We start from the raw sequence: 24,976 nt of genomic DNA on the forward strand, positions 1-24,976 counted from the left end.
TCTTAATGCTCTTTGATATAATTAATCAAACACCTATTTCGGTATTTTAAAAAATTGATCCCCTAAGAGGGTGAAAAGGGGTTTTGAAATCTAAGATGGCAACATGACATAAAATTAAAACTCTATAGGGGTGAATGGGGGGTTAAAAGGTTTTATGGAGAAACAATATTAATTTCCGGGGGCATTAAACGGTTTCCTGTGCGAGCGAAGCCGCGGGCGAAAGCTAGTTTGATATAAAATACTCGTACTTAAAAAATATATATAAATGACTTTGTTTGAGAAAATGTGGAGGTCGCGCACACTTAGTTGTCAACCTAATACAATAAAAATCGTACGTAGTCTTAATAAACATAATCTGTTCACGCACCAACATCATTTCACGAATGATTTCAAGCGGCATCATCGTTCGTGGCAGTATGTAGCTAACGAAATTATCAATTCGATCAGTCGTTAATTCGCGAGATAAAAACAGACGGGAGAAAGTTGGAATAATTGTTGGAGCCGGTGACTGGCAGGCTCGTAAACGTCCTGGCCGAAGATAAACGCTTTTATCCGTGGCCGTGCCGAAAAAGTATGCCCCTAAAAGTTCAGTCCCCGCACGCCGATTTCTTCACGTCCATCGAACCGCGAACAGAAAGGGTTAGAAGAGAAGAAGAATGTCGCTCCGCGTCGCAGGTTTCGTACGCGGTACGCTCGCAAAAACTTGAAGACCTTTCGGTTCCTCTTGTCCCGGCTCTCGGGCCCGCAACCCGTTCCCTCGTTTCGCCTTGCTTCGCTTCGCTTCGCGCCGCGCCGGCTCGTCCTTCTTTCATCGACGCAACCACGATCGCTCGCGCGAGTTTCGCTTGTTCTCGTCGTTGATATTCGCGCTGTTCTCGGCTCCATTCTGCGACCATGCGATCCTCCAACACACCGTCTCCATTCTCCCAACAGATTTTTCGACGTCGCGTATTTTTAACCTCCATTCTTAAAGTGACGACGTTGTGAATAAAAAATTTTATTCTGACCTGAGAAAATTGGAAATGTTTGCTTTATTCTAAGGTAAATAATGTTCTGTTCCATCATAAAATAAAATATAAAGTATTGAAAATTTGGAGACCGTCTCTCGGTAAAATGGCTACAATGTCCAACTAGGTTCGCAAACAAATGCCCGACCTCTTGGTTCGTAATTTCTTTTATCGTGTCATTATAACCTCATTCAGTGACCATTCCTTTTGAACTGTATATCATTGGAGGGCTCTGCATTTGGCGATTTTTCGACATAAAATACTCGTGCTTAAAAGATATTGTTTGAGAAAATGTGGAAGTTGCGAACTTAGTTGCCAACCTAATTGTAGTTTGAGATATTCAGCTTAAATTTTCTGGACATACCACTTAAATAGAATATAATAAATGCACGCATTCATTCCTCAGTAAAAAAGAATTTTTCTTACAAAATCAATTTTTCAATGTTCCCAGACGGTGTTTCGGTAAAACGCCATTATTCGAATAGCGTTGCACTGCAAACACTTAGAAATAGAATCACGCATGATTACTTCTGGAATAGACTTCAATGAGATTTTCCTCAGAAACAGCGTTATATGTATGAATGGGTGACATCGCGCTACGGAGCCGATGGCGCGACGTTCGGCGGTCCCCGAAATGATAAAGATCGGTAGCATAATTTTCACGGAATCCGAGGCGCGGAGATACACCGCTGTCGTCGGTACGGTCGCGGCGGGGGAATGATTTTTACGGCGAAGAATCCGGCCACTTTTTCTGATTCCTCGGGGCCCACCTTTTCTATACACGCGTCCAGGGGCCGCGGTCGTGTCCTGCCTTTTACGGTGCACGTTGGCCGCCTCGAAAGCCGCTAATTAGCTTCGCCCGCGTTCATCTCCGAACGTTTAATCGTCCCCGGCCGGCTATATTCAGACTCGCGCGGCCGTTGTTCTGGTTTACTTTCAGCGGAGTCGCCTCTTTCCGATAATCCGGAACAATTATTGAATTCTCTGTTTCCGAGCGAAACGCTCCGTACCAATATGCTCGGGCGTTCTTTATCATTTTAATGCTCCGTTCCCGTACGCTCCATATTTTATAGAATCGACTCCGCGGTTTTACGAGGATATTATGAACCCCGTGAAAATCATCTTTAAATATCATTTTACCGTTTTTGGATAATGACTCAAGTATGACCAGATTAAAACCAGTGTCCCCACTCTACCTTCCCCTTCTACGAGGATTCCCCCACGTGACGCCACGGTCCGGTCACGTGACGCGTTTCGTCAGCAACTGTTATGCTTAATACGCTTCTGAACAGTAACTGCATACGATATTCTTGGTTAATACTCATCCTTAGACTGCGGATTTTTATGCAAAATGAAAATGTTTTGCATTGATTGTGGGAAGCAGGTATAACATAAAAATTTATTTGATCCCTTAACGATTTTGTTACATTAAATGCAACATTCTTGAATTTTTAAAATCTTTTGCTATTTTATATTTCATCCGAGCAATTTCTTCATAAATGTTTCTTCATAAATGATTCAGCTTCATTCGTAGTCTTATATTTTAAATAGGTTCGTTCGATAACGCCACAATCGTATACAAATAAAAATTTGACGATCAGCGTGGTCAGATTAAGACTTGATTTTCCCACTCCACCCTTCCCCTTCTACGACGCTATCCCTCCACGTACCGCTACGGTCCGGTCACATGACGCGTTTCGTCTCTATCGCGCATGTGTCACCATGTCACGTGATTAATTCGGTACTGGCAGAGAGGGGGTACCCTGTTCCCTTCAATTCCACCGATTAGGCCGAAGCTTCCCCTGATCTGAAGGTTAAATAGGTTGTAACAACCTCTCGTACGTTCTTTCAACTGCACAGAATTAATTAACGGCGTGAACACGTGTTACGGTGCCATAAAATCTGGATCGCGAACGATATATCGCTTGGTGCACGGCTACCCAAATATCGAGTCATCCCATTGACCCAAGGATGGTCGACGGTGCTTTCCTCTCAACGGAGAATGATATATTTCCGAGATACTTCGGCAGCTTTAACTCGTCATCCTTTTTACGAGGGGCAGATTTAAGGTGACGATAAAGTTTGGCATTTTCGAATGTCAGGCATCGTAGGCACGCAATAAACACAGTCGTAAAGTCGAGTGCGCCGGTTATGAAATGATCTCGCTCATTCCGGTGGCTTTCGTCATCGAGAAAGTTGCGTGAACTTTCCCAATCGACTCTGAAATTAATTAAAATGTGAGGAGAAATGCTCGCGATTAAGCGATAAACCGAGACGGATACGTTCACTGTTGAAATTGGACGCCATGTTTTCCGTATAAAGTCAGAGTTCTTTACGAGCATGAAGATTCGGCTACTTTGTGATATTATTTCGTAAATATAAATTCATTTCAGCCCTCGAACCTTCGTTTTGACAGAGAATTATAAACGACTCATCTACGAATTTAGTTATTTATTGTTTTCGGAAATAAAGACTCTATGTGAATGAGTATGATTTCGTGAAGCAAAGTAAAGCATATCGAGTTCACCAAGACGATTAACATCGATCTGAAAGCAGTGGATTTAAGAAGATGTGCAAAAGAAAATTGGTACACATGGATTTAAATGGCTCCAGCCATGAAATCTTTAAAAGGGTCGCCGTCAAAGGGTTAAATGCATATGCAGCAACTTTAATGTACGCAAAATTGAGCATAACCGATTCGAAGACCGGTTATCGGAGATCGACGACGAGTAGAAGGGAAAACTTAACGTAAAGTTCGTCATCAGCAGCGTAGAGTTATGCTTTTAAGTCCGCCTATCTACGGAATGATTCGAAACGGGGGTAAGAAGCATTAGCAGCGGCAAAATTACGTTCCCCGTTCGAAGGAATACTCCACTCCCATCAGAACAGCAGTTTTTGTCAGCGAGTTGGCTAGCAAGTTTATTCCCAGTGGCTAACTGGAAACGGAGTGGCCATTCCGCCACGTCTACGCCAAACCTGATGACTCTTTCCACTCATATGTCCCCCTGTCCGTTACCTCGGATACCTATTACACCTGTATGTTTACACTCGGCCATCAATCTTGAGCACCTAATCCACTTGCACGACTACTTTCAGCCACTAAGCTGGCCATCCGTTTCACCTGTACCTACCTTCTGCTACCTTAGCGGTCGTGAGAACTGAACTCGCGTTTCGTTCGTGCGACAACCACTGTCCGTGAATAGCCCTTCGACATACGTGCGCATGTACACATGATCTCTTGATCCACCGAACATCTCTAAAGAAAATTAATCATTCGACCCCTCCACATCCGAGTGGACATCCATAATATGTAGGTGGTTCTTTCAGAATTCTTATCGCAACAAAAGGAACTCTTGTTATTCTGAGCGAGCTGCTAGGATTAGATTCTATTTTTCTAAATATTTTTCAACCTTTCTTTTTGATATTTGCGTCCATTCTGATGTACAGGGTGTACAGAAATGAATTTATAAAGACCTGTAAATAAGGTTGCCGTAAAATTGTGTGTATTCTACGCATCCTGCAATAAATATAAATTTGACCTTGACATTCAAGCTCCTGTTTCTTGCAATTGATGCAGAAAAGTTTTATCTTGCATGAGAATCCACAGTCTAATTATTATCTATATCATATTCGACTCACTACATTTATGTGACAGGAAGAAATACATTTCCACTTATCTTCAGCCTTCTACAATCAACATGGAAACTGTTTATCTTGCTCGAATATCCCACGAACGAATGATTTTTAATTTAGCCTGAAACTTTTACCAAGAGAATTCAAATTACATCAGAGGGAAGAATACACATACGTCGCGGAAATTTGAATCAACCAGCATATTTGCATAAAATAAGTACGCAATGTCTACATATAACGTCCCCGACTGGACCGAGCACACCCGTGTAGGGGTTCAGGCTCAGGCACCCTCATCGTTCCCCGTCGGAGCAATCATTCCACGGAGACGGTCGGTCCCGGGACGGGGACACCAGGTGTGATTAAAAGTAACACGATGGCAAATATTTAATAAAGCACGCGTCTAATCAAGCGGGCTCTATCAGGGTCGCAGGGGATGGGCAAACATTGCGGAATCGCTCGTACGTGACCGACCGCCGCGCCGCCGAGCCCGCAATTCCTGTGAAATCGGCTTCCTCGATTATCAGTCGTGTAACCACGCGAAAAACCTCACGAAATCGGGTTCTGTTGCATTCCGCGCGTTCCCCACCGTGGTCGGAGAATTTTTCTCCGGTGCCCACGCGTTTTCTTCGCATTGCTCCCGTGCCCGGCGTACCACTAATGAACAAATGAAAAACCATGCTTCTGCTTAACTCCTCCCGTAGTTAAGGCCTGCCTGGTATTGTCTCGTCTAATGATTCGTCGACCGCGCTATCGTTCCTTGAATCTGCGTTTCCCTCGTCCTCCTTTCTCCTTTTCTCTTCGAACCCGCCCCACCCTCTCTCTCTCTCTCTCTCTCTCTCTCTCTCTCTCTCTCTCAACCTCTTTCTCTCTTTTCCTTCTGTCTTGCCCTTGGTACACGTTCTACGAAACGATTCTTCTCTCTTGCTCGTCACTTTGCCTTTCCGGAATCGTTGACGGACGGTAATAAGGTCTCTGGAGAGTTTCCATGTCACTGTCGAATTTCATGATACCTACGTCCTCCAGCCGTTCTTGAATACTTCAACGATTCGCGGAAAATCAAAGCTATTTGACAAGCCTCTTCCTATATCAGGCTCCGCAGCGATATTACTGTACCCCCTGTATGTCTAATCAACCTCGCTGACAGACCTTCGATCTTCGTCACGCAGAATATGATAGTAACGATGGGGACCACGTCGTCAATTCTTTCAGACAGATTAGCGGGAGTTTGATGGGCTAGCAATTTCTGCGATACTGGCAAATCAACTTTGTACATCGCAAATTCGTTTCCGTATACATAGATCGTAACTAAATGTTGATTGCTCTAGAATCGTTATTTCGATACCTGGGCACGCGAGCACTTATTTTTCGTCTTCACACTTTCGAGACAAACTTTCGTTACAAATCTCTATTATCTTGGGTATTTACCAAAAAGTTTAACGACATCAATTTTATAGAACGTCATAGAAAATTTTATGTATGATCGCCACAGTTTTTTTACCAAACTTGAAATTCAATTTTTACTATGTACAATCTATTAAGTAAATCAAACTTTGTTATGTATAAGCTTCGACTTTTCTATTCTTGTATTATTAATAGAGGTGTGCGAGACCGGGACGGGATTCCCGAAAATGTCCGGTTTCCCGTGAATTTTTTCGGGATTTCTTAAAATGCTGGGATTCGAAAACGTGTCTTGTTTTCTTGAATATGACCATAGTGTTTGATTTATCGAAATAAAACATCAAGTTTTATTTTACTTGATAATTTATAACTAGACAGCGGATGTTTATGCAAATGCATATGTTTATAGGAAGTAGGTAAAGTTATGGGACCTGGACAGAAATTTACGTTGTCTGTACAAAATTTTGAAAATATAGTTTTTATTTTGCACATTTGCATATATTTTGAATATTGCATACTTTTCACATATATTACATACTTTTGACATATTTTGCATTTAGTTGTACATACATACGTATACATAACCATTAACATTATGTTTGCTGTTTTTGCGATGGCACTGGAACGCGTGATTTCTCTTTACACGAGATATTTTGAAAAACTAAATTATATAGAAGAATTTTGCAGCATAGATAAAGACTAAAAAACAATATTAAAAGGTTCCGTACAGTATCAGAGATCCCGAAAAAATTCACGGGAATACCCGAACATTTTCGGGAATCCCGTCCCGGTCCCGCACACCTCTAATTATTAAATAAGTTGTCCTGATTTTGTGTGATTTTTATAGACATTGGTCTGCCATCCAATGTACAGGGTCTGTCCGGAAAGTAATGCGACCACATTTTTAAAAAAATCTATTAAACATATGGGTACAAAGCTTTAAATTTCTTCAAAGTAGGATCCTTGGGCGTCGACACATTTTTTCCAGCGCGATTTCCATGCTTCGTATGCTCCCTGGAAGGCGTTTTTTGGAACCTCTCTCGTAGTACCCTCGTCACAGCCTTTTTGACGCGTTCCACGCTTTCAAAATGGCATCCTTTTAGCCCATTTTTAATTTTTGGAAACAAGAAGAAGTCGGCGGGAGACTAGTCAAGACTGTACGGGGTTGAGGAAGTGTTGTGATCCAACTACGAAGTACCGTTTACTGTTTTCCCTGTAATCTACGGATAAGTTTTGGTTGGAAGTGTTCTACGAGGCTGCGACGAGGGTAGTTCTACGAGAGGCTCCTGATAACGCCTTCCAGGGAGCATACGAAGCATGGAAATCGCGCTGGAAAAAATGTGTCGACACCCAAGGATCCTACTTTGAAGAATTTTAAAGGTTTGTACTCATATATTCAATAGATTAAAAAAATATGTGGTTCCACTACTTTCCGGACAGACCCTGTATCAACAAATACTATTCGCAAATATTTCACCAAGATTAACGCACGGCAATGAAATTAACTGTACGACCGCATAAATAAATGAATAAACGTACAATGACCGGAATTCGAATAGCAAACAAGATGGCGGCTCCGACGTGCGTTAAGCGCCTCCTAGTACGAGCCATTCGTGGTTTCCATCACGCCAGATTAACCGAGCCATTCAAGTACGATGCTCATTGTCCTGCGGAGGGTTCATTTTAGTGAAATTTCCGGCGCACATCCGTTCCGCAAATATTCGGGAAAAATTGAAGAAGCAGGATGGGAGAGGGGCTCGATCCTCTTGCAATCATTGGGATGTTCCTCGCGCGGCTCCTCGGAACCGTTAATCGCGTTTAATAGGCAGATTTATGAGGTTTTTTCTGCGTGAAAGTCGTCGGCCGTCTGTTCCGCACTCGACACGTTGTTTACGCGACCGCGTACCTCGCCGGTCGTTTGTCAACCGTTAAACACTGGTCACCCTCGCTTGTCCTCTCCCATTTTCCAGCGGATAGGGCCGCGAGCGATACCGAGGTTCCCTTGATTAACGAGACACCGCATATATCCGGCCTGAGTCTCCCCCTTTTCCCGTGATGGGGGATCGCGGAGCATTGTTGCACTCGTGCTTTACTGCATATTGCCAGCCGATCGCGTAGCGACCTTTCGCTGCTCCAAGGGAAACCACATCTTGGCGCGGTCCCGTTGCGACAGGAAATTGAACCGTCCGATATCGCCGAATCCTTCGAAATTAAAATGTGAAATATCGTAGACCAAACTGATTTATCAAAACTGAATTTCGAAAATGATGGTGAAGTTTTGTCGTTATCAAAATGATTTTGTTTATGTATATTACTAGACTGCGGATTTTATGCATTTGTGACAAAAATGAATAGGCGTAATTCGAAATAGTAAAAAGGTTAAATGACTTGAACAGTGTCGATACACTATTTTTAACGTATAGAAATTATTAATGAGGAAAAGAAATTGGTACTTAGCTTCTGTAGATCGTAATTGATGTATAAAAATTTTATTTTGCATAGAGATCCACAGTCTATATGTATATCACATTTTCGATATATTCCAAGTACCAAAGAAATCATTTCCAACGGCTTCACCAAAATATAAACTCGAGAGGTGCACCCTTTTTTCTGTATAATTACCGAAAAACTTTACCATACTTTTTTAATTTTTATTATGCATAATGATCCGCAGTCTAGTGATAACTCTTCCATAAAAATGACAGTCAGAATATTTAATCGTATTAGATAGTCCACCAGGTGATTCAATTAATGAATTCATCACGAGACACTACTTTTCCATTGCATGTATTTCGTTTCTTCCCAAGGTAAAATACCAAACTGATATACCAAAACTGAATTTAAGAAATAATGGTGAAGTTTTGTCATTATCAAAGTGATTTTATTTATGTATTGGGTTGAGAGGAATAAGTTCGTAGCGTTTTATGTTTTCTTTTATTCTACAACGATCTTTTTATTCTTTGGCAAAGTGTTGTACATCAATCGAAAGAGCTCTTTCTGCTCTACAAAACTGTGATAATCGTTGTTTTGAATAATTTAATTTTTTATTAATTTTCAGGCTTAGAAATGGATACATGTTGAGAAGCAATTTGAAGGCGATTTTCTTTGTTGTTTTCGGTAAGCTCGTGAGGCACCCAAGCTCCCAATTTTTCGACGAATCCCATCGAATGAAGATGGTTGAGAGTGGTCTTATGATCGCAGTTCATTTTTGCCGCTAATTCTGTTTGACCTCGATGAAAAGCGAAGAAAAGCAGGTGTCGAAAATGTTGATTTTTGCCTCCTGGATATTCCATTTCTAAGCCTGAAAAATAATAAAATATTAAATTATTCAAAACAAAGATTATCACAGTTTTGAAGAGCAGAAAGAGATCTTTCGATTGATGGACAACACTTTGCCAAAGAACAAAAAAATCGTTGTAGAATAAAAGAGAACATAAAACGCTACGAACTTGTTCCCCAACCCAATATATGTATTACATTTTCGATACATTCCAAGTGCCAAAAAATCATTTCCAATGGCTTCACCGAAATATAAACTCGAGAGTGCACCCTTTTCTGTACAATTATCGAAAACTGTACCATACTTTTTTAAGAGAACGATTGAGTTTCGACCTCAATGGTATCGGTTGTACATTCTGTCAAGAAAGTACCGGGAATCGATCATTTAAAAGGCTCGCTTAAAGGGGATTGTTGAAATTCTTTTTGTCGCTAAGTTGGCACAACTGTCCTCTACATATACTCACGCGGAGTTTGAGCGTCACTTGTCATTTAGTTTGTTTACAGTGCGCCATTTTGTCAGTTCATCTCAAGTGTGTTTTGCGATTTTTGCGAATTTTCTGCAAAAACTCAAAAACTCGCTTTAAGGTCGCTGAAGACATGTTAGAACGAGTCAATTCCGACCCCACATTCATAAAATGCATTGTAACTGGTGATGAGACATGGGTTTACGAGTTTGACATGCAAACCAGTCAACAAGCTTCGGATTGGCGCCTTCCAATTGAGCCGAAACCGAAAAAGCACGTCTAAGTCGATCAAAAGTGAGGTGATGTTGACAGTTTTTTTCGATTACCTTTGGATGAATAATACATATTTTGTGTTTCATTGACCAATTCCCGGTACTTTTTTGACAGAATGTACTTTCCACCCTTGTGACCTTGGTTGATCTCCTGACCTTGAAATTCAAGGTCACTTTTAATTCGCTTATTAGTCAGTAGTAATGTCCTTCACGAAACCCAGGAATGTCCTAATATACTTACGGTCGCATACAGAAAATCGTAATCCGACCGCTCGCGAACCAATGTAAAGCGCTCCATGGAATACCGCGTAAATGTAATTTATGTAATAGGTGGAGTACAGAGTGTACGAGCGGTCGCTTTAAATCCAGATAATCCCCTCGAATTACGAGCGATCGAACGTAGCCCCTGTTTCGCCCCGTTTCATAACAAAAAACGAACACAAATAACGAACATCAATTTCTCTGATTCGAGGAGCCCGGTTAAATTATCGTCGAATAAAAACCGGGCAAACAAGAATCGAAATTTCTCGGTTTCGAGTGAACGCGCGCTTGCACGGAGAGGACTGGTCGAATCGTTCGATTCTTTTCCGTCACGGAAAATAACAGACCGTTCCGTCTAATCCGCCGTCAACGGCACGCATTTGTACAAATCCGACTGGTTACGGGCTGCACTTTTTATTTCGTGGTTTTCATAGAGGAGGGCAAAAACCCCGGAAAAATTATGGCAGTGATAACTCGTGCTCCCCGCAACTGTGCTCTTGGTGAACACGCGTGTCTCTCTGTTACTCGCCGCGCGGCGCGTTTCTCCGGCTGACAAATTACATCGAGATCGCCGACGTCCTCGTTCCCTGTCGTTCGCCGCGCGATGATGTTCGCGGGGAATAGTTGACATTACTTGAAAACAAGTGGAACGACGTCGTCGGCTTTCTTCGTCGTGGCTCTCCGGGCGACTCCGGCGTCGCGTCGCGTCGCGTCGTGTCGACGGGACTCCGGATTACACATGTGCATTCGCATAAAATTATACACGGCCCGGTCGATGAGACGTCATCCCGAGGTTGTAATTTATGTTATTTTTATGGAGAAGCTCCACTGAATTTAATCCTTTCGATGCGGCGAACTGTCTTCGACTGCCCGGAGAAAATACGCGAGGGAGATGTTAATTGGATAACAGATTTTTGCGATGATTCGTGCTTTTACATGATTCTCTTCCAGGCGATTCGAAGGTATTACCTCGAATCTGGGTTAATTATTAATTTCGAAATTGTTCAGCTGGGTGCAATAAGAAGATCAACGAGCCCCTGATGAAGTATTGGGTTGTCCTAAAAGTTTATTTTTATCTATTTATATAATTTTATATATTATTTTACATATTAATAAATTACATATTATTTTAAATTAGCTATATATTTGTATTTATATTATTTAACTGGATACACGTTTAATATCGTTAGATAACGGGAGCATATACAAGAAATACGATCACCTGATTATTAATATTTTATTTTTTCCCAAGCTTCCCCTTATTTACCCGTGCTGTGTTTGCATTTTTTAAAAAACGAGAATGAAACAAACTTTCAGGACCGCATAATACTTTTAAAAAATGTATTTAACCCTCCAATGCATGTATCGAGAATATCTATTTTTTCGTTACCACATTTCCTGAAAACTTTTCTTACATTCTTGGTGTACAGGGTGGCCCGTTTAGATAAGGCCACCTAGATATCTCTTCAGGTTATTGTGATGCAAAAAATATTTGTCACGTAATGTGCATGGTGTCAATGGACCAAATATCTGGCAAGAATATTTTTTTCCGGAGGTTATTTTTTTCGGAGTTATCGATGTTTTTTGATACATAACTACATTTTTTTTTATTGCATCGTGTAACTGACCGAAAAATACATTCGGATATGTATAATAACATGACATTGACTTTGATCTGAAGGTAAAACTTTAATTTTCGAAGATCAAGGTCATTTTAAGGTCATGTTATTATATAATACATATCCGAGTGTATTTTTCGATCAATACTACACGATGCAATAAAAAAGAATGTAGTTATGTATTGAAAAACATCGATGACCTTGATAACTCCGAAAAAAATGACCTTCGGAGAAAAATATTCTTGCCAGACATTTGGTCCATTGACACCATGCACATTACGTAACAAATATTTTTTGCATCACAATAACCTGAAGAGATATTTAGGTGGCATTATTTAAACGGACACCACCCTGTAAAACAAAGAATTCATTGAGGAGTTCCGAGATGATTTAAGGACAATTAAAACAGTAAAAATTGGATACATGTCGCAGACCCAATCCGTGCACGAAAGGGTTAAAAGAATGTGTAAATGCCGAAACGAATAAAATACTGCCATCACTTCAATCGTCCAACGCGTCTTAAAGGCAAAAATCGACTAAACGAAGTCTAATTAAGAACGAGTCCTCCGAAAAAAATCCCGTGATTACTATGTACATACACTTTGCAATGTATACACTTCTCAACAGGAGCATTTCAAACTGGTCGAGTGGATCCGAGAAAATCGAAAGACATATCATTATTACGCACGCTTTCGAGTTTCTGTATCCTTCGGAACATTTTTTTAATGCGATATAAATATAAATTAGTACTTGAAGCATTAAACGTGGCTTTCGAATAGCGCGACATTTTTCCGGCGCGTTGCCGCAGCTTACGCGTCAGCCATTACACTGGCCTTAAACGGCAAAAGGGTTGAACTATATAACCGAGGAAATATTGGATTACTCATTGCCGTGGTGCACCTTGATTCCCCATATATGTAAGCGAGAACTGGAATCGAAAAAATAGGCGCGGTCTTCTCGTTGTGGACGCTGCCTTAAAACCTCGCTAACCTTCTGCGACCCTTTGAGTAATGCGTCTGGTTCGGTTTTAACTTGGATCGTGTGCACGCATGTCCTGGTCACGGATACGTCCCCGCAGACTCATCGTTTTAATGCAGCGTTAACCATCGATCGCTGATCGAGTCGATACACCGCGATAACCACGTTAAACGCCGCCCGGAGACATTTTCAAAATCTCGCTATCTGTCAGCTTCTCGTGGGAGCGACGATCATGGCTGCGCCATTGTCGCGTGAATTCGCCCGATTTGTCAAATCAGTTGTGCTATAACGTGCGCGCCTTAGGGCGTACGCTGTTTCACTCTCGAACCCTGTATTAATTTTTAATTGCTTTTTAACCCTTAATTCAGCGGAACTGTACAATCCCTCCCTTTTAGTATATGTATACAATTCTATTCGTTTAGATGCGTATTTATGTGTTATATATTTTTAACCGACTTCGAAAAAGGCGGAGGTTACTCAATTCGATCTGTATGTGCCATTTTTCGCTTTTTTCTATGTATTAGGTCAATCGGAAAGTTCCGTCCGTTTTTTTTTTACAAAAAGTACAGCTTTATTTAAGAAACAAAATGAAGAAGTACTTTAATCAAAATATTGTTTATCGTTTGCGATGACTTTTCCCCATCTTTCGGGCAGTAAGCGAATTCCGCGACGAAAGAATGAGTCATTTTGGAGGTTATCCAGTCAGAGATCCATTTTTCGACATCTTCCTAAGAATTAAATCGTTCCTCAGCAAGTGCGTGTGCCATCGACCAAAACAAGTGATAGTCAGAAGGGGCACAGTCTGGCTAATAAGCCGCATGGGGTAGCACTTCCCAGCGAAGTGCTCCTAACGTTTCTTTGACAACTTTTGTGCTGTTTCGGAAGCAGCATTTCGATGTCTCTTGGCTTGAGTTCATATGGAACCCACTTTCCTTCCTTGTAGACCTTCCCCAAGGCTTTTAAACGATCGGAAATGACAGATTGAGCACAATTTAACGTTTCTGCAATTTGTTTTTGCTTTTGACATGGATCTTCATCCACCAATGCTTGCAATTCTTCGTCTTCGAATACTCGTGGCCGCCCAGAATGCTCTTTGTCCTCCACAGTAAAATCACCATTTTTAAAGCGTCGAAACCAGTCTCTACATGTTTTATCGGAAACAGCATTATCGCTATAAACATCTACAATCATTCGATGAGCTTCAGCTGCAGTTTTCTTCCAATTGATGCAAAAGATTAACACTTCGCGCAAATGACGCTTATTTGGCTCAAATCCCGACATTTTCAATGTAGAAGAAACCGATGTTGTTGATGCAAGCGTATATTGTTGTGTCTTGAATTTTATTGAAAGATGTCCAAACTAAAAAGTTAACATTACTTTAGACGTTATAGTTAATGACATTTCGAGCTACAGCTACTCGACACTAAACGGATGGAACTTTCTGATTGATCTAATATGTTCACCGATTACGCCGAGATGAATGGACCAATCGGAACGAAACCTCTTGCATCTTGTAGAGTACGTCTCCGAGGTGGTCCCCTGAAAACAAATTTTGCATTTTTTTATTCCGTATGATTTTATTTGCGAAAAATGAATTATTTCATGTATGTTCACCGATTACTCCGAGATGGATGAACCAATCAGGACGAAACCTTTTGCATCTTGTAGGGTATGTCTCCCGATTGGTCCCTTGAAAACAAATTTTGCATTTTCTCATTCTTTGCGGTTTTTATTGCAAATAACCAATAAGGCCGAAAAACCCACAGTGTTCTACAAATTCTGCTCGTTCCGCTCTAAAAGGTGTGAAATAAACAAATTTTATAAAAAAAAATTAAACCGTCTTCGAGAAACCGCACTAAAAAGTATGAAATAATTTCCATTTAATTTATGTGAATACGCACGAACTTAAATACCAATACAGTCTTTTCGGAGGCAGCGCGAAATTGAAAATTTTCCAAATGACAGGTGTTGCTGATTATGATTTCATTGGAATATGGTGAACTTGGAAATCAGTAGGCTGGAAGAGAAGATACATTAATATGTGAAAGCATGTAGAAGAATTCAAGGATTTTCGTAATTTCCAGTGTCGAAAATTTTCAATTTTGTGCTGCCTCCAAAAAGATTGTATTGTATTTAAGTTCGTGTGTATTCACGTAAATCAAATGGAAATTATTTCATACTTTTTAGTACATTGTTTAGTGTGTTTTTCGTTGATATATGCAAGTGGCGAAGCTGCTCATGAACAAGTAGACTGAGAAATATGCGAAATAAAAATTTTGCATCTGAATTGCGACAAACTGGAGTGGAACAGAAAGTTATTTACTATTTCAATATGTTTAATAAGCTGAACAGTAATGTCTATCTCACATTATTTTCATAGAAACCAGTGAGGTGTACCCTCTTCTGTATAATTAGCAAGAATAATAATACAGTTTCAATTCCGGGACGGTTGTCAACGCTAACCATGATTGATGTCTGTGAAATCTATTTCCGGCGAAATCTGTGTCGGCAATTTCCACGAGGCCCGTTCCAAAAACTTGACAAATAAAGCAGCGTATGTTTCTGGGCCTGTCCCAGTCGAATTTCTCCTGAAACGAGCGGCAGAGGACGTTCCGGAGGGTTAGAAACCGAGAGAAGCCGGGAGTCAAGAGCGGAACAGGCGACCGAGGGCCAAGAATGTAGCGTTTTTATTTACGAGCCGGGGAAGATCCAGGTCTCGACCGCGCGGCCGGTCGACTCCCGTTAATTAAATAATATTTCTCGAGGAGCCCACGGGAGCAGGGGCGTAAAGCCACGATAAGAGCCGCGGGGGAAACGTCGCGTCGCCTCGGCCCACGGAGGGAAAAAGAAAACATGGCCCCGCTAAGAGCACTTATTGCAGTATTGAGATCGTAATTCAGAGGAGGCCTCGTCATAAACGTTCCCTCGGCCGGACCTCTGGCCGGCTCGGACCTTTTCTTCCCTTTTCTCGTCCTTCCGCCGCGGCGACCGGCTGACTATTCTTCTCGCATCCCCACCAACGTATCTTTCATCGTACGCCCCCGCGCGCACCACGATTTCTGGGAGTCATCGTTTACCGCTGCTCGACGGTCATCCTGACTGATGACGCGAAAATTGGACACGCCTGTACAGGCTGGATCAATTCTCGGTGACTCAGACACCGGTCTGTTCATTGTCGACGACCGGTGTTCGTTAATGGTGTTCGATGGTTACTCGTTTCGGGTGTTTCTGGGTCAGACGCTCGTTTATACGGTGGTCGATGGGTTTCCTCCTCTTTTCGATATCGCCTTATGGCGCTGCCGCGCTCTTTCTATTGAAAGTGATTGGATTTGCGGACTACGTGCTTTCCGAATTACCTTTATGCTATTTTATGACGAGAAACATGTTTTAAATCCTCCTGTTTAGGATTAAGTCTCGTATTAAGTTAGTTTAAAATGTCGCGGGCGAGCGATACGGCCCCCAGTAGCTCCCCGCGTTACACGGACCCAGGATTTACGCTCCTGGGGATCAACTGTACGCGAATCCCATGTTTTTGACGATTCCCGGTATCACGCTCGCGATGCATGATCACGTGATTACCGAGAACCACCGTTAATCGCTCGTCTTACCTCGTCGATGAGATTCTATCTATCGTCTACACGCTTCACACGTCAATCGCGCCCTTTGTTCAAGTCGTTTTGTTCTGCCATACGGGATCGACAATTGCGCTCATCCCGATCGCGCCCATTCGTTTGGACTTGTTTGTCGTTTACGCGATTGCGTGTAATAAACCACGGTTCAATATCTAACGTGCAACGAGTCTCCATTTCTTTCGTTCGGACACTTTCCGTCTGTGTTCGCACCCGATCCTTTCGTTTTTCCATACAGTTCACTCCTAAACCTAAATTAGTCCCGGGTTCCCGAACACATCCTTTCGTGAAAAGTAATCATCGGTTGTACTTCATTTAATTTTAGGTGACTACTAGACTGCGGGTTTTATGCGATTATGACAAAAGTGGGTGCATGTAATTTAAAACAGTAGAAATATTAAGAACGTCCATACGTTATTTTCAATTGATTAAAATTGTTAAAAATAGAAAGAAATTTGGCTGCTCTTTACTTTACGGGCTGAAAATTTGCGCCTTTCTCCTACGAATTATGATGTATTGGGTATGGGAATAAGTTTCCGCCCTTTTGTCAGATGTCGTTGTACTTAAGTACCGATCGCGTATTTAATGGAACATAGTACATGTTTTTGAAAGGTGTGTGTTCAAGCTTCGAAACGCAGTTACAGGCTGACAAGAAATAACGGAGTTAAACATTTCTTATTATAATTCTGTCAAATAGACGAATTTTGAAAAACCATAACAACCATAACATATAGACCTTTAGTATTCATATATTTAAGAAGTTTGGAAGTGGCCACCCTTTGAGCCGATTCAGAGGCTCAAACGTGTTTTGAAATTGTCCGCTATGGGCCGCAGCTCTTCTGGCGTCATTCGGTCCCACACCCGGCGCAGAGATTTTTTCAGCAACTCGAAACTTTTATGGGGCTGAGCACCCATGTGCTGGTCGACTTCCGTTTCAAGTAAGCAGCATTTGCGGAAAGTTATGTTGCATTATTTTGTTTTAAAGATAGGTGCCGCGGAAACGCATCGTTTGCTCGTGCATATTTACGGGGACGATGCCCCATCAAATACAAGTTGTAAAGAATGGTTTCGGCGGTTTAAAAACCATGATTTCGACGTAAGGGACAAAGATACAGCGATGGTGCGCCAAAAATATTACAAGGTACAGATTTGCGAGCATTACTTGATGAAAATCCACGTCAAACACTTGAAGAACTGTCAAATGTTTGAATAAGATTACTTTGCATTTGTAATTCTGAATAACGAGACTTTTTTCAACAATAAAGGACGGAAACTTATTCCCAAAACCAACATGCGGTATGTAATCCAGTAGATTTGTACCCGGCGGGGATGCAGATCGAAGTTTTTCGAACCTCTAGGATCAATAGTTCAGGAGTTATGGTCGTTTAAAGTTGAGCATATTTCCAGTTTCTTGACAGGTAAGGGCACCGCCATTGGTTTGTATTTAGTGACAGTCGCACGTCGCTTACCGAGTTGGTTAGGATTAGATCGAGGAGCGGCAAGGTAAGCGGCCGTCACTACATACCAATATGGCGGCGCCCTTACCTGTAAAAAATGCTCACCTTTAAGCGACCATAACTCCTTAACTGTTGATCCTAGAGTTGATCGAAATTTCGATCTGCATCCGCGCTAATCTTGAGTCCGGTAAAGTAAAGTTTACCCAGAAAATTTTGTATTTTGCATAATGATTGACAGCTAGTGACTACCCTTCCATAAAAATGACAATCAGAATATTTAATCGTATCAGATAATCCACCAGGTGCTTCAATTAATACACTCCGGGACAAAAACATAGCACATCATCTATTTTTCCTCATTTGATACATTAAACTGAAGAAAATGAATATTTTAATATGTCAACATAGTCTGACATGCCTGAACGTATAATGTACTGAATATCATCCACCATATTTACTTCAATAGAATTTTCGAAATGAAAAGGTAAATATTGGGGTACACAAGCGGGACAAAATGATAGCACAAATAGCAGTTTTACATTTGACAGTTGTGCAGAAGTTACTCAAGAGCAAACATTCATTGCAAAAAGTGGGTACTAGCTTCTTTCGTGCTTATTTAAGAAAACAACATACTAAAGTGTTAAGAATTAAGAGTGTTAAAAATGTGAAGTACATACGATATTGAAGTCACAGGAAGAACAAGATTGAATTACACAAATATAAAAAATTGTAAATAGATGCCGAAAAGTTATTATGAGCTTGTTAAAAATCCTGAAAATTACGGGAAAAAGAAGAATTCTGGGCGTCCACAAAGTTTAACTGCCCGTGAAAAACGTGCAACATTGAGAACAGCATCAAATTCGAGGATGACTCCAAGACAAAGCGCTGAAAGCGTTGGCGTAAACACTAACGGAAAGACTGTACGTTTTGTTTTACAAAAATGCAAGCACTTAGCGTGAAGAGAATTGCAGAAAACACCTTGGTTAAGAAAGGAGCATAAAGCGTTCCGCTTACAATTTGCCGAAAAGTATTATACATATGAGGCCAAAGTGGCGAAGAGTCATATTTACTGACGAAAAAGGATTTAATTTGAATGGTCCAGACGACGTAGGCTATTACTATCATAATTTGAACGAAGAACAGCAATTTTTAAGCAGTCGCCAAATGGGAGGCGGCTGTGTGATAATTTGGGCCGATATTGGATATTGGGGTAAAACAGAAATCAAATTTATAAAAGGACGAATGAATAGTGAACGGTATATTGAAATGATAAATGAACAACTAAACACTTATGCCGCTGTAAGAATTGCTGCAAATAAACACATTTTACAACGAGATAATGTCACAGTCCTCGCGGCGAAAGCGGTCAAGAAATACTTTTCTTCAAAAATTATTCGAGTTTTGGAGTGGCCAGCAATATCTCCAACCTCAACATTATTGAAAATTGTTGGGGACAACTTGCCAGAGCTGTGTACCAAAATGGCAGACAATTCCAAAATATTAACGATTTAAAGTAGAGCATTTTGGACAAATGGGAGAATATTAGCCAAAACAGTATTAAAAAATTGTATAAATATTTACCAAACTGAATGATATATTGAAGTTGTTAGCTATAAAGGAGGTCCTACAAAATATTGAGCATTGATTTTTATCGATTAATTCTGTTATATTTCAAGTTTTTCGTTAAATGTGCTATCATTTTGTACCTTTATATTTCGTTAATAATAATTCTACTTCATTCAATAAAAATAGATAAGTTAATGAAGCTTCGTTTCATTTCATTCATATCTGTTAAGAAAGACACACTGAAGATATCTGTACATATAATAAAACTTGAATTTTTTCTAATGTTTAATAAACAGAAATTACATTAATTTCAATGTGTGCTATCTTTTCGTCCCGGAGTGTACATTCATCACGAGACACAACTTTTCCATTGCATGTATTCCGTTGCTTTCTAAGGTAGAATATGTTAAGTCATTTCAAGAAGTTACATAAAGAACGACGCGTGTACCAGAGGGTTAAAGTAGACAGAAAAATCAGAACACGCACTCTTTTCCGAGCAAATCCTCCGAGCACAGTATCTCGCGCAAGGGGTCGAGCGCGATAAAACAAATAGTAATTCATCGTCAAGTCCCATCACACCCGAGAAGCGTTTCTAGAATTTCCGGGGTAAAAGATCCGCGCGTTAAACGAATTAGGCCGCGAGCGTTTTCGGCGCTGCGCTGCGGTGCGTAAGGGACGAAAATGCGGCGGGTAGAGTACCTATAAGGTCGGGGTCGGATTGCATGCCGGAGCGTTGCGAGAAAATCGCGTGGCGGATAGAGGACCTCGCAAGAGACACGAAGAGGAGGAAGAAGAAGAAGAAGAAGAAGCGGTGGCGGGACGTTTTACGAGACACAAAGCGGCGCCGCGCGCCCATCTCGATCCTCTCCGGAATGAATCTCTTGCTGGGTAATTAGGCAGATTACTTTCCGGAGTCGTTCGAGTCCCGGTTTCTTACCCGACTCCTAGGCGCGGTATATATTTCGTGCGCGTGCTGGGGTAGAGAACAATTAAACGAAGAAATTCTTCGGGTTTCGGGATCGAGGGACGACGATGGGGATGGGCCATCAGGTTTGCGAGGACGAGAGCAACGTCGGCCGACTCGTGTGCGGCCGATTCGAGCGGAGCTTAAATTCACCGCAGGGCTAATCGACCAAAAGGCGCGTTTCTAGCGGAAGTAATGTCGCGCTTAAAGACCCTCCTCCCTTGTTCCTATAACCCCGAGGCCTCACTTCCAGAAACGGTGCCATGATTGCCGAAAATATCGCGCCGCTGCGGAACCATCGGCACCGGGGGAAACGAACGATGATGATCACCGGGGGAAGGTACGCGGAACGGGTCGGTGCGGGCGAACGCCGATAAACGGCCGGGTAAGAAGAACGATGATTGTTGCGCGCAAAATGGACGCCGAAGATATTATTTCGGTTTGCTGCGTTTCGGTGAAATTTTCCTAAAACAAGCAATCGTAAGCTGTTGAATGTTTCTCTGAATTCATTCGGGAACAGTAGACCCATTTGTTACTTGGAGTCGCCACTGAAAATTGTTCTGGCGTTATTTAAAATATTGTGTACATTATTAAATACATTGGTATCTAATCAATTACTAAACGTTTAAGCATTGTATGAGGTATTATGTCGATTTCATATTCATGAATTGAGAGACACGATGAGACTGACACATTTGACTAAATGCAGTTTTTAAATTTCCAATACAGGCCCAGATAAAAATGTTGTAAAATTAACCTTTAACATTTTCTCCACGATTCTGAACAATTGCAAACTAATCGTTCTAACTTCGCGAAAAAAATCGTTTGGTCCAATCTTAAAAAAACAATTGTCTTTTTGAGAATGCCCAAATATTACCAAAGTAAGAGTAAATGAAGAGGAATATTGAATATGAGCCGGAGAATATGTGCAGTTTCTATATGACAAGGGGTTGAAATATCGGACACAGGTGGTCGACCAATCGGCTTCAAAGAAATTCGAATATGTGACCGAGATGGTGGCGGCAAATAGAAAGGGTGAAAGCAAGATTCGCAACAGCACGAGCACACTTTCCCTGGCCGTATGAGGAATCGCTGGGAATTCCGATGCAATAAGAAGAAGCTCGACGGGGGGAAGAGTGTCGACTCTTGATCTCGGCGCAGTTAGGTTAAGAGCGAGACAGCAGAGCGAGGCGAGGGTGGGAATTAAATGGGGCGGACTCTTGATTAGTTCGGTCGTCCACCCTGTCCGTGTAGCAGCTACCTCGAGCCACACCCACGCCTTAATCCCGGATTATGAATATTTTCTCCTCGTCCAGCAGTCGTCGGTCGTAGAGGAAGAAAGTCTGTTTTGAGAGGACACTGGACAGTGGCCACCCTCGCGCCGTGTTGCGTCTTGGGACGCTTTTATTGTTCCTGTCGATGCTCGCACGCTTCCCCCGCTCGTTTTGCGCGTCTGGCCGATCTCGTTACGCCGGACCGTCGCGGAATTAAAACGCATTAGGTCGCTGCGGCCAGGGGGAATGATGATGTCGACGAGTTATGGCCTCTCTGACGGCCGATCGTCTCGAGGGTTTGCTTTTCTCTTTGCTCGCTATGATTTGTTCCGGGGAATCGCAATACCGATTCGGAGTCTCGTGATTATGCACTCTGCGCCGGCTGCCATGTCGGTGCAATTGCTCCCTAGAACTGAACGTCTTCCGTTGATTATTTAGCGGAAGGCCGCCTCTCAAAAGATTTCTTCAGCTATTTATGCAAAATAGTTTCCGACTCAATTGTAGGGAACAGAAAACAGATTAAAATGTGTTCTTCCTTTTGATCAGCTCAACAGCAAGGCGGACGCTTCTGTGATTTCAGGGCAGTCATGACTAGATACACCCAAACGCTCGAGCATCAATTTTGTTTTACATATTCCTGACCTTACTTCTTCGAGATCAACGCTGATCCTCTTATCGGATCCAATACAAATAGCTTTAAAATCGTGATGGTATTAACAAGTTCGCTACTACAATTTGTTTCATTGCCAATCTCCGCTGTTAACCTCCACCTAGATCTTCTGCGATTAAATTTTTTAATCTTTTCGTACCTATACCGTCATGAAAATCAATAAAATTTCACAAATACTTACGCAATCAAAGTTTCTTCTTTACATTGTGCACCGAAAATATGCATGTGGTGTAATTACACTTTAGTACATGGTTAATATTACAGTATATGTACGTAGAGTGAATGTTAAAAGAGTTTATAGACGAGCAGAAGCCTAACTAATACAGGGTGTCTCAGTTGAAGGAGGCCACCTCCTTTATTTCTAATGGCACAAAAGATATTTATGGCATAACTTAAATGCTTTCGAAGGACGAGAATATCATAGAAGAACAATTTTTATTTGTCTGGTTATTTTTTCAGTTTTTTCAAGGTCATCGTTATTTTTTATCGGCAGAGCTTATTTTTTGTAATTCCATCTTGTTAACGACTTAAGCATATTCAAATGTATTTTTTTCAGCCGCTATAAGATGGAATAAAAAAAAAGTTTTCCCGTTAAAAAAAATAACGATGATCTTGAAAAAACTGAAAAAAATAACCGGACAAAAGAAATTGTTCTTCTATGATATTCCTCCTTCGATACCATTTAAATTATGTCATAAATATTCTGTTTGTGCCATTACAAATTACAAATAAAGAAGATATTTAGGTGGTCTCCTTCAGCTGAGACACGCTGTATATATAAAATGATTTACTCCTGAAACTCTGAGGTTCATTTACGAGAGCAGCACAGCAACAAAACGATGCACTAGAGGACGCAAGAGTTCATTTACAAGAGTAAAAGAGTAAATAAACTGACGTACTCTTGAACACTCCGGGCCCCCGTGTACAGAAAAAAAGCATGTTCGAGGAGTTACGGGGCCCATCGGCGCGCAAAACTTCATTAGGAGGACAGAGTTACACCTGGCCACCTTTCCGTGCTAGATTTTGAGATCGGCGGGTGGTCATTAACCCTTTGGCACAGCTGGCTCGCTCGATCTTCTCGCTCGTTAGGTTATCGGGAGGCTTCCTTACGGGGAACGTGCAAGAACAGCGGCGAGTGCCGCGGGTGATCCTGGGCAGGCGCTATAGTAAGTGTACCGGATATCTCGGGGAACAGGGTCGAGTCTTATTGCTCGTTGTTTTCGATAGGTTTTAATGCCGCATTATGCCGAAGCACTGACCTGCCGTGCGAATGAACGATTTCTTGCAGTTCCCCGTGAAACGAGAATTCTATCCGAGCTCAGAATTTCTCCTCGCGCGAGTTTTTATGGGACAGTCCCATTTAACTATGTCGATGGCGATAAAAGGAACGGGGGCTCGTTTCCTTGCTTGCTTTGATCGTACGAGCCGGCTTGTATCGCGTTTCTTCAGCCCTTTTTCTCTTTGTTCATTAACTCGCCTCGTCGATAAGAACCATTTTCGGCACAGCGTCGCGATTGAAACAATCGTTAGACTTTATGCATTTATAGAACGATTGAGTACATGGAAAAAATTGGTAAAATCAGGAAATCGAATGTATTAGAAGTAGAATAAAATCCTTTCAGCAGAGCCTGGGATGTAATTACAGGTTTCAGTAGACCGTGTCCTTGTGGAAACACTATCCAAACGTGTCGCAAGCATTCCACCGTTCCAATCTCGAATGACGTTTGCGTCACTGATATCGGGGACACAGTACTTCGGGCATTTTTCAATGAGAAAACATTGCTCTTATATTATACATATGTTCAAGTCGCACCGGTTCGACGACCTGGAGTCTGGCTGTGAATGGCCCTATTCACTGATTAGGTTGCAGTAGAGATATCCATTAGTGGACAGACGCGTAAATTGCTAGACGTTCTACAGAGACCAGAAGTTGATACGAAATCATAAAAATTATATAATTCGCCTATAAACAGATTAACACGTCTGGTGCAATCATTTTTTTCCGATTAATTCTTGCGCTGATAAAGTGTAAAACTCCGAGAACCGTTCTTGTTACCTCTTTTCCCAAATAAATCACTTCGCGCGAATTTAATACACCTGTATATCGGCGAGGCCGCTGCATTAGCTTCTATCAGTGTCTCTAACAAGATAACGTCGATCCCGAGACTGCCTTTGCTCCCGGGAGATTACATTTTAAGCCGAAAGGCTCGCATAATCGTCGATAACGATGCGATACATTAAGCATCGCGAGACTTCTTTCGTTTTCGCTGCGCGCAGTCCATCTTTCGAGTCCGCGATTAAAGCAGCGGGAAGATTTTTTCGAAACATGATTTATGTCATTGTACGACGGGACACCGCGGGTAGAACAATCTGGTATCTCTTGCGATTCCTCGAACGAAACTGGATTCCATGGAAAAGTAGTCGCGGCGGAGCGAGGGCCGGTGCCATTCATCACGGGCGAGGAATCTCTCTCGTGCTCCGCTAATCAACTTCCGGAGCCGTGCT

General features: G+C 41.7%; 2 protein-coding genes across 5 annotated transcripts in view; one reads left to right on the forward strand and one right to left on the reverse strand.

Annotated features, from left to right (window-relative positions):
- The window catches only part of LOC143211847 (uncharacterized), a 272,266-nt gene that overhangs the window by 25,075 nt on the left and 222,215 nt on the right, over positions 1–24,976 (forward strand). The window lies entirely within an intron of this gene.
- The window catches only part of LOC143211859 (histone-lysine N-methyltransferase SETMAR-like), a 266,618-nt gene continuing 250,390 nt past the window's right edge, over positions 8,749–24,976 (reverse strand). For both annotated transcript variants that reach the window (XM_076429915.1, XM_076429916.1), the window contains one exon: positions 8,749–9,339. In XM_076429915.1, the coding sequence (XP_076286030.1) occupies positions 9,086–9,339 (254 nt within the window). In that variant the 3' untranslated portion in view covers positions 8,749–9,085. The remainder of the gene's footprint in view (positions 9,340–24,976) is intronic.

Source organism: Lasioglossum baleicum, chromosome 9, assembly GCF_051020765.1.
Source record: "Lasioglossum baleicum chromosome 9, iyLasBale1, whole genome shotgun sequence".
Lineage (NCBI taxonomy): Eukaryota > Metazoa > Arthropoda > Insecta > Hymenoptera > Halictidae > Lasioglossum > Lasioglossum baleicum.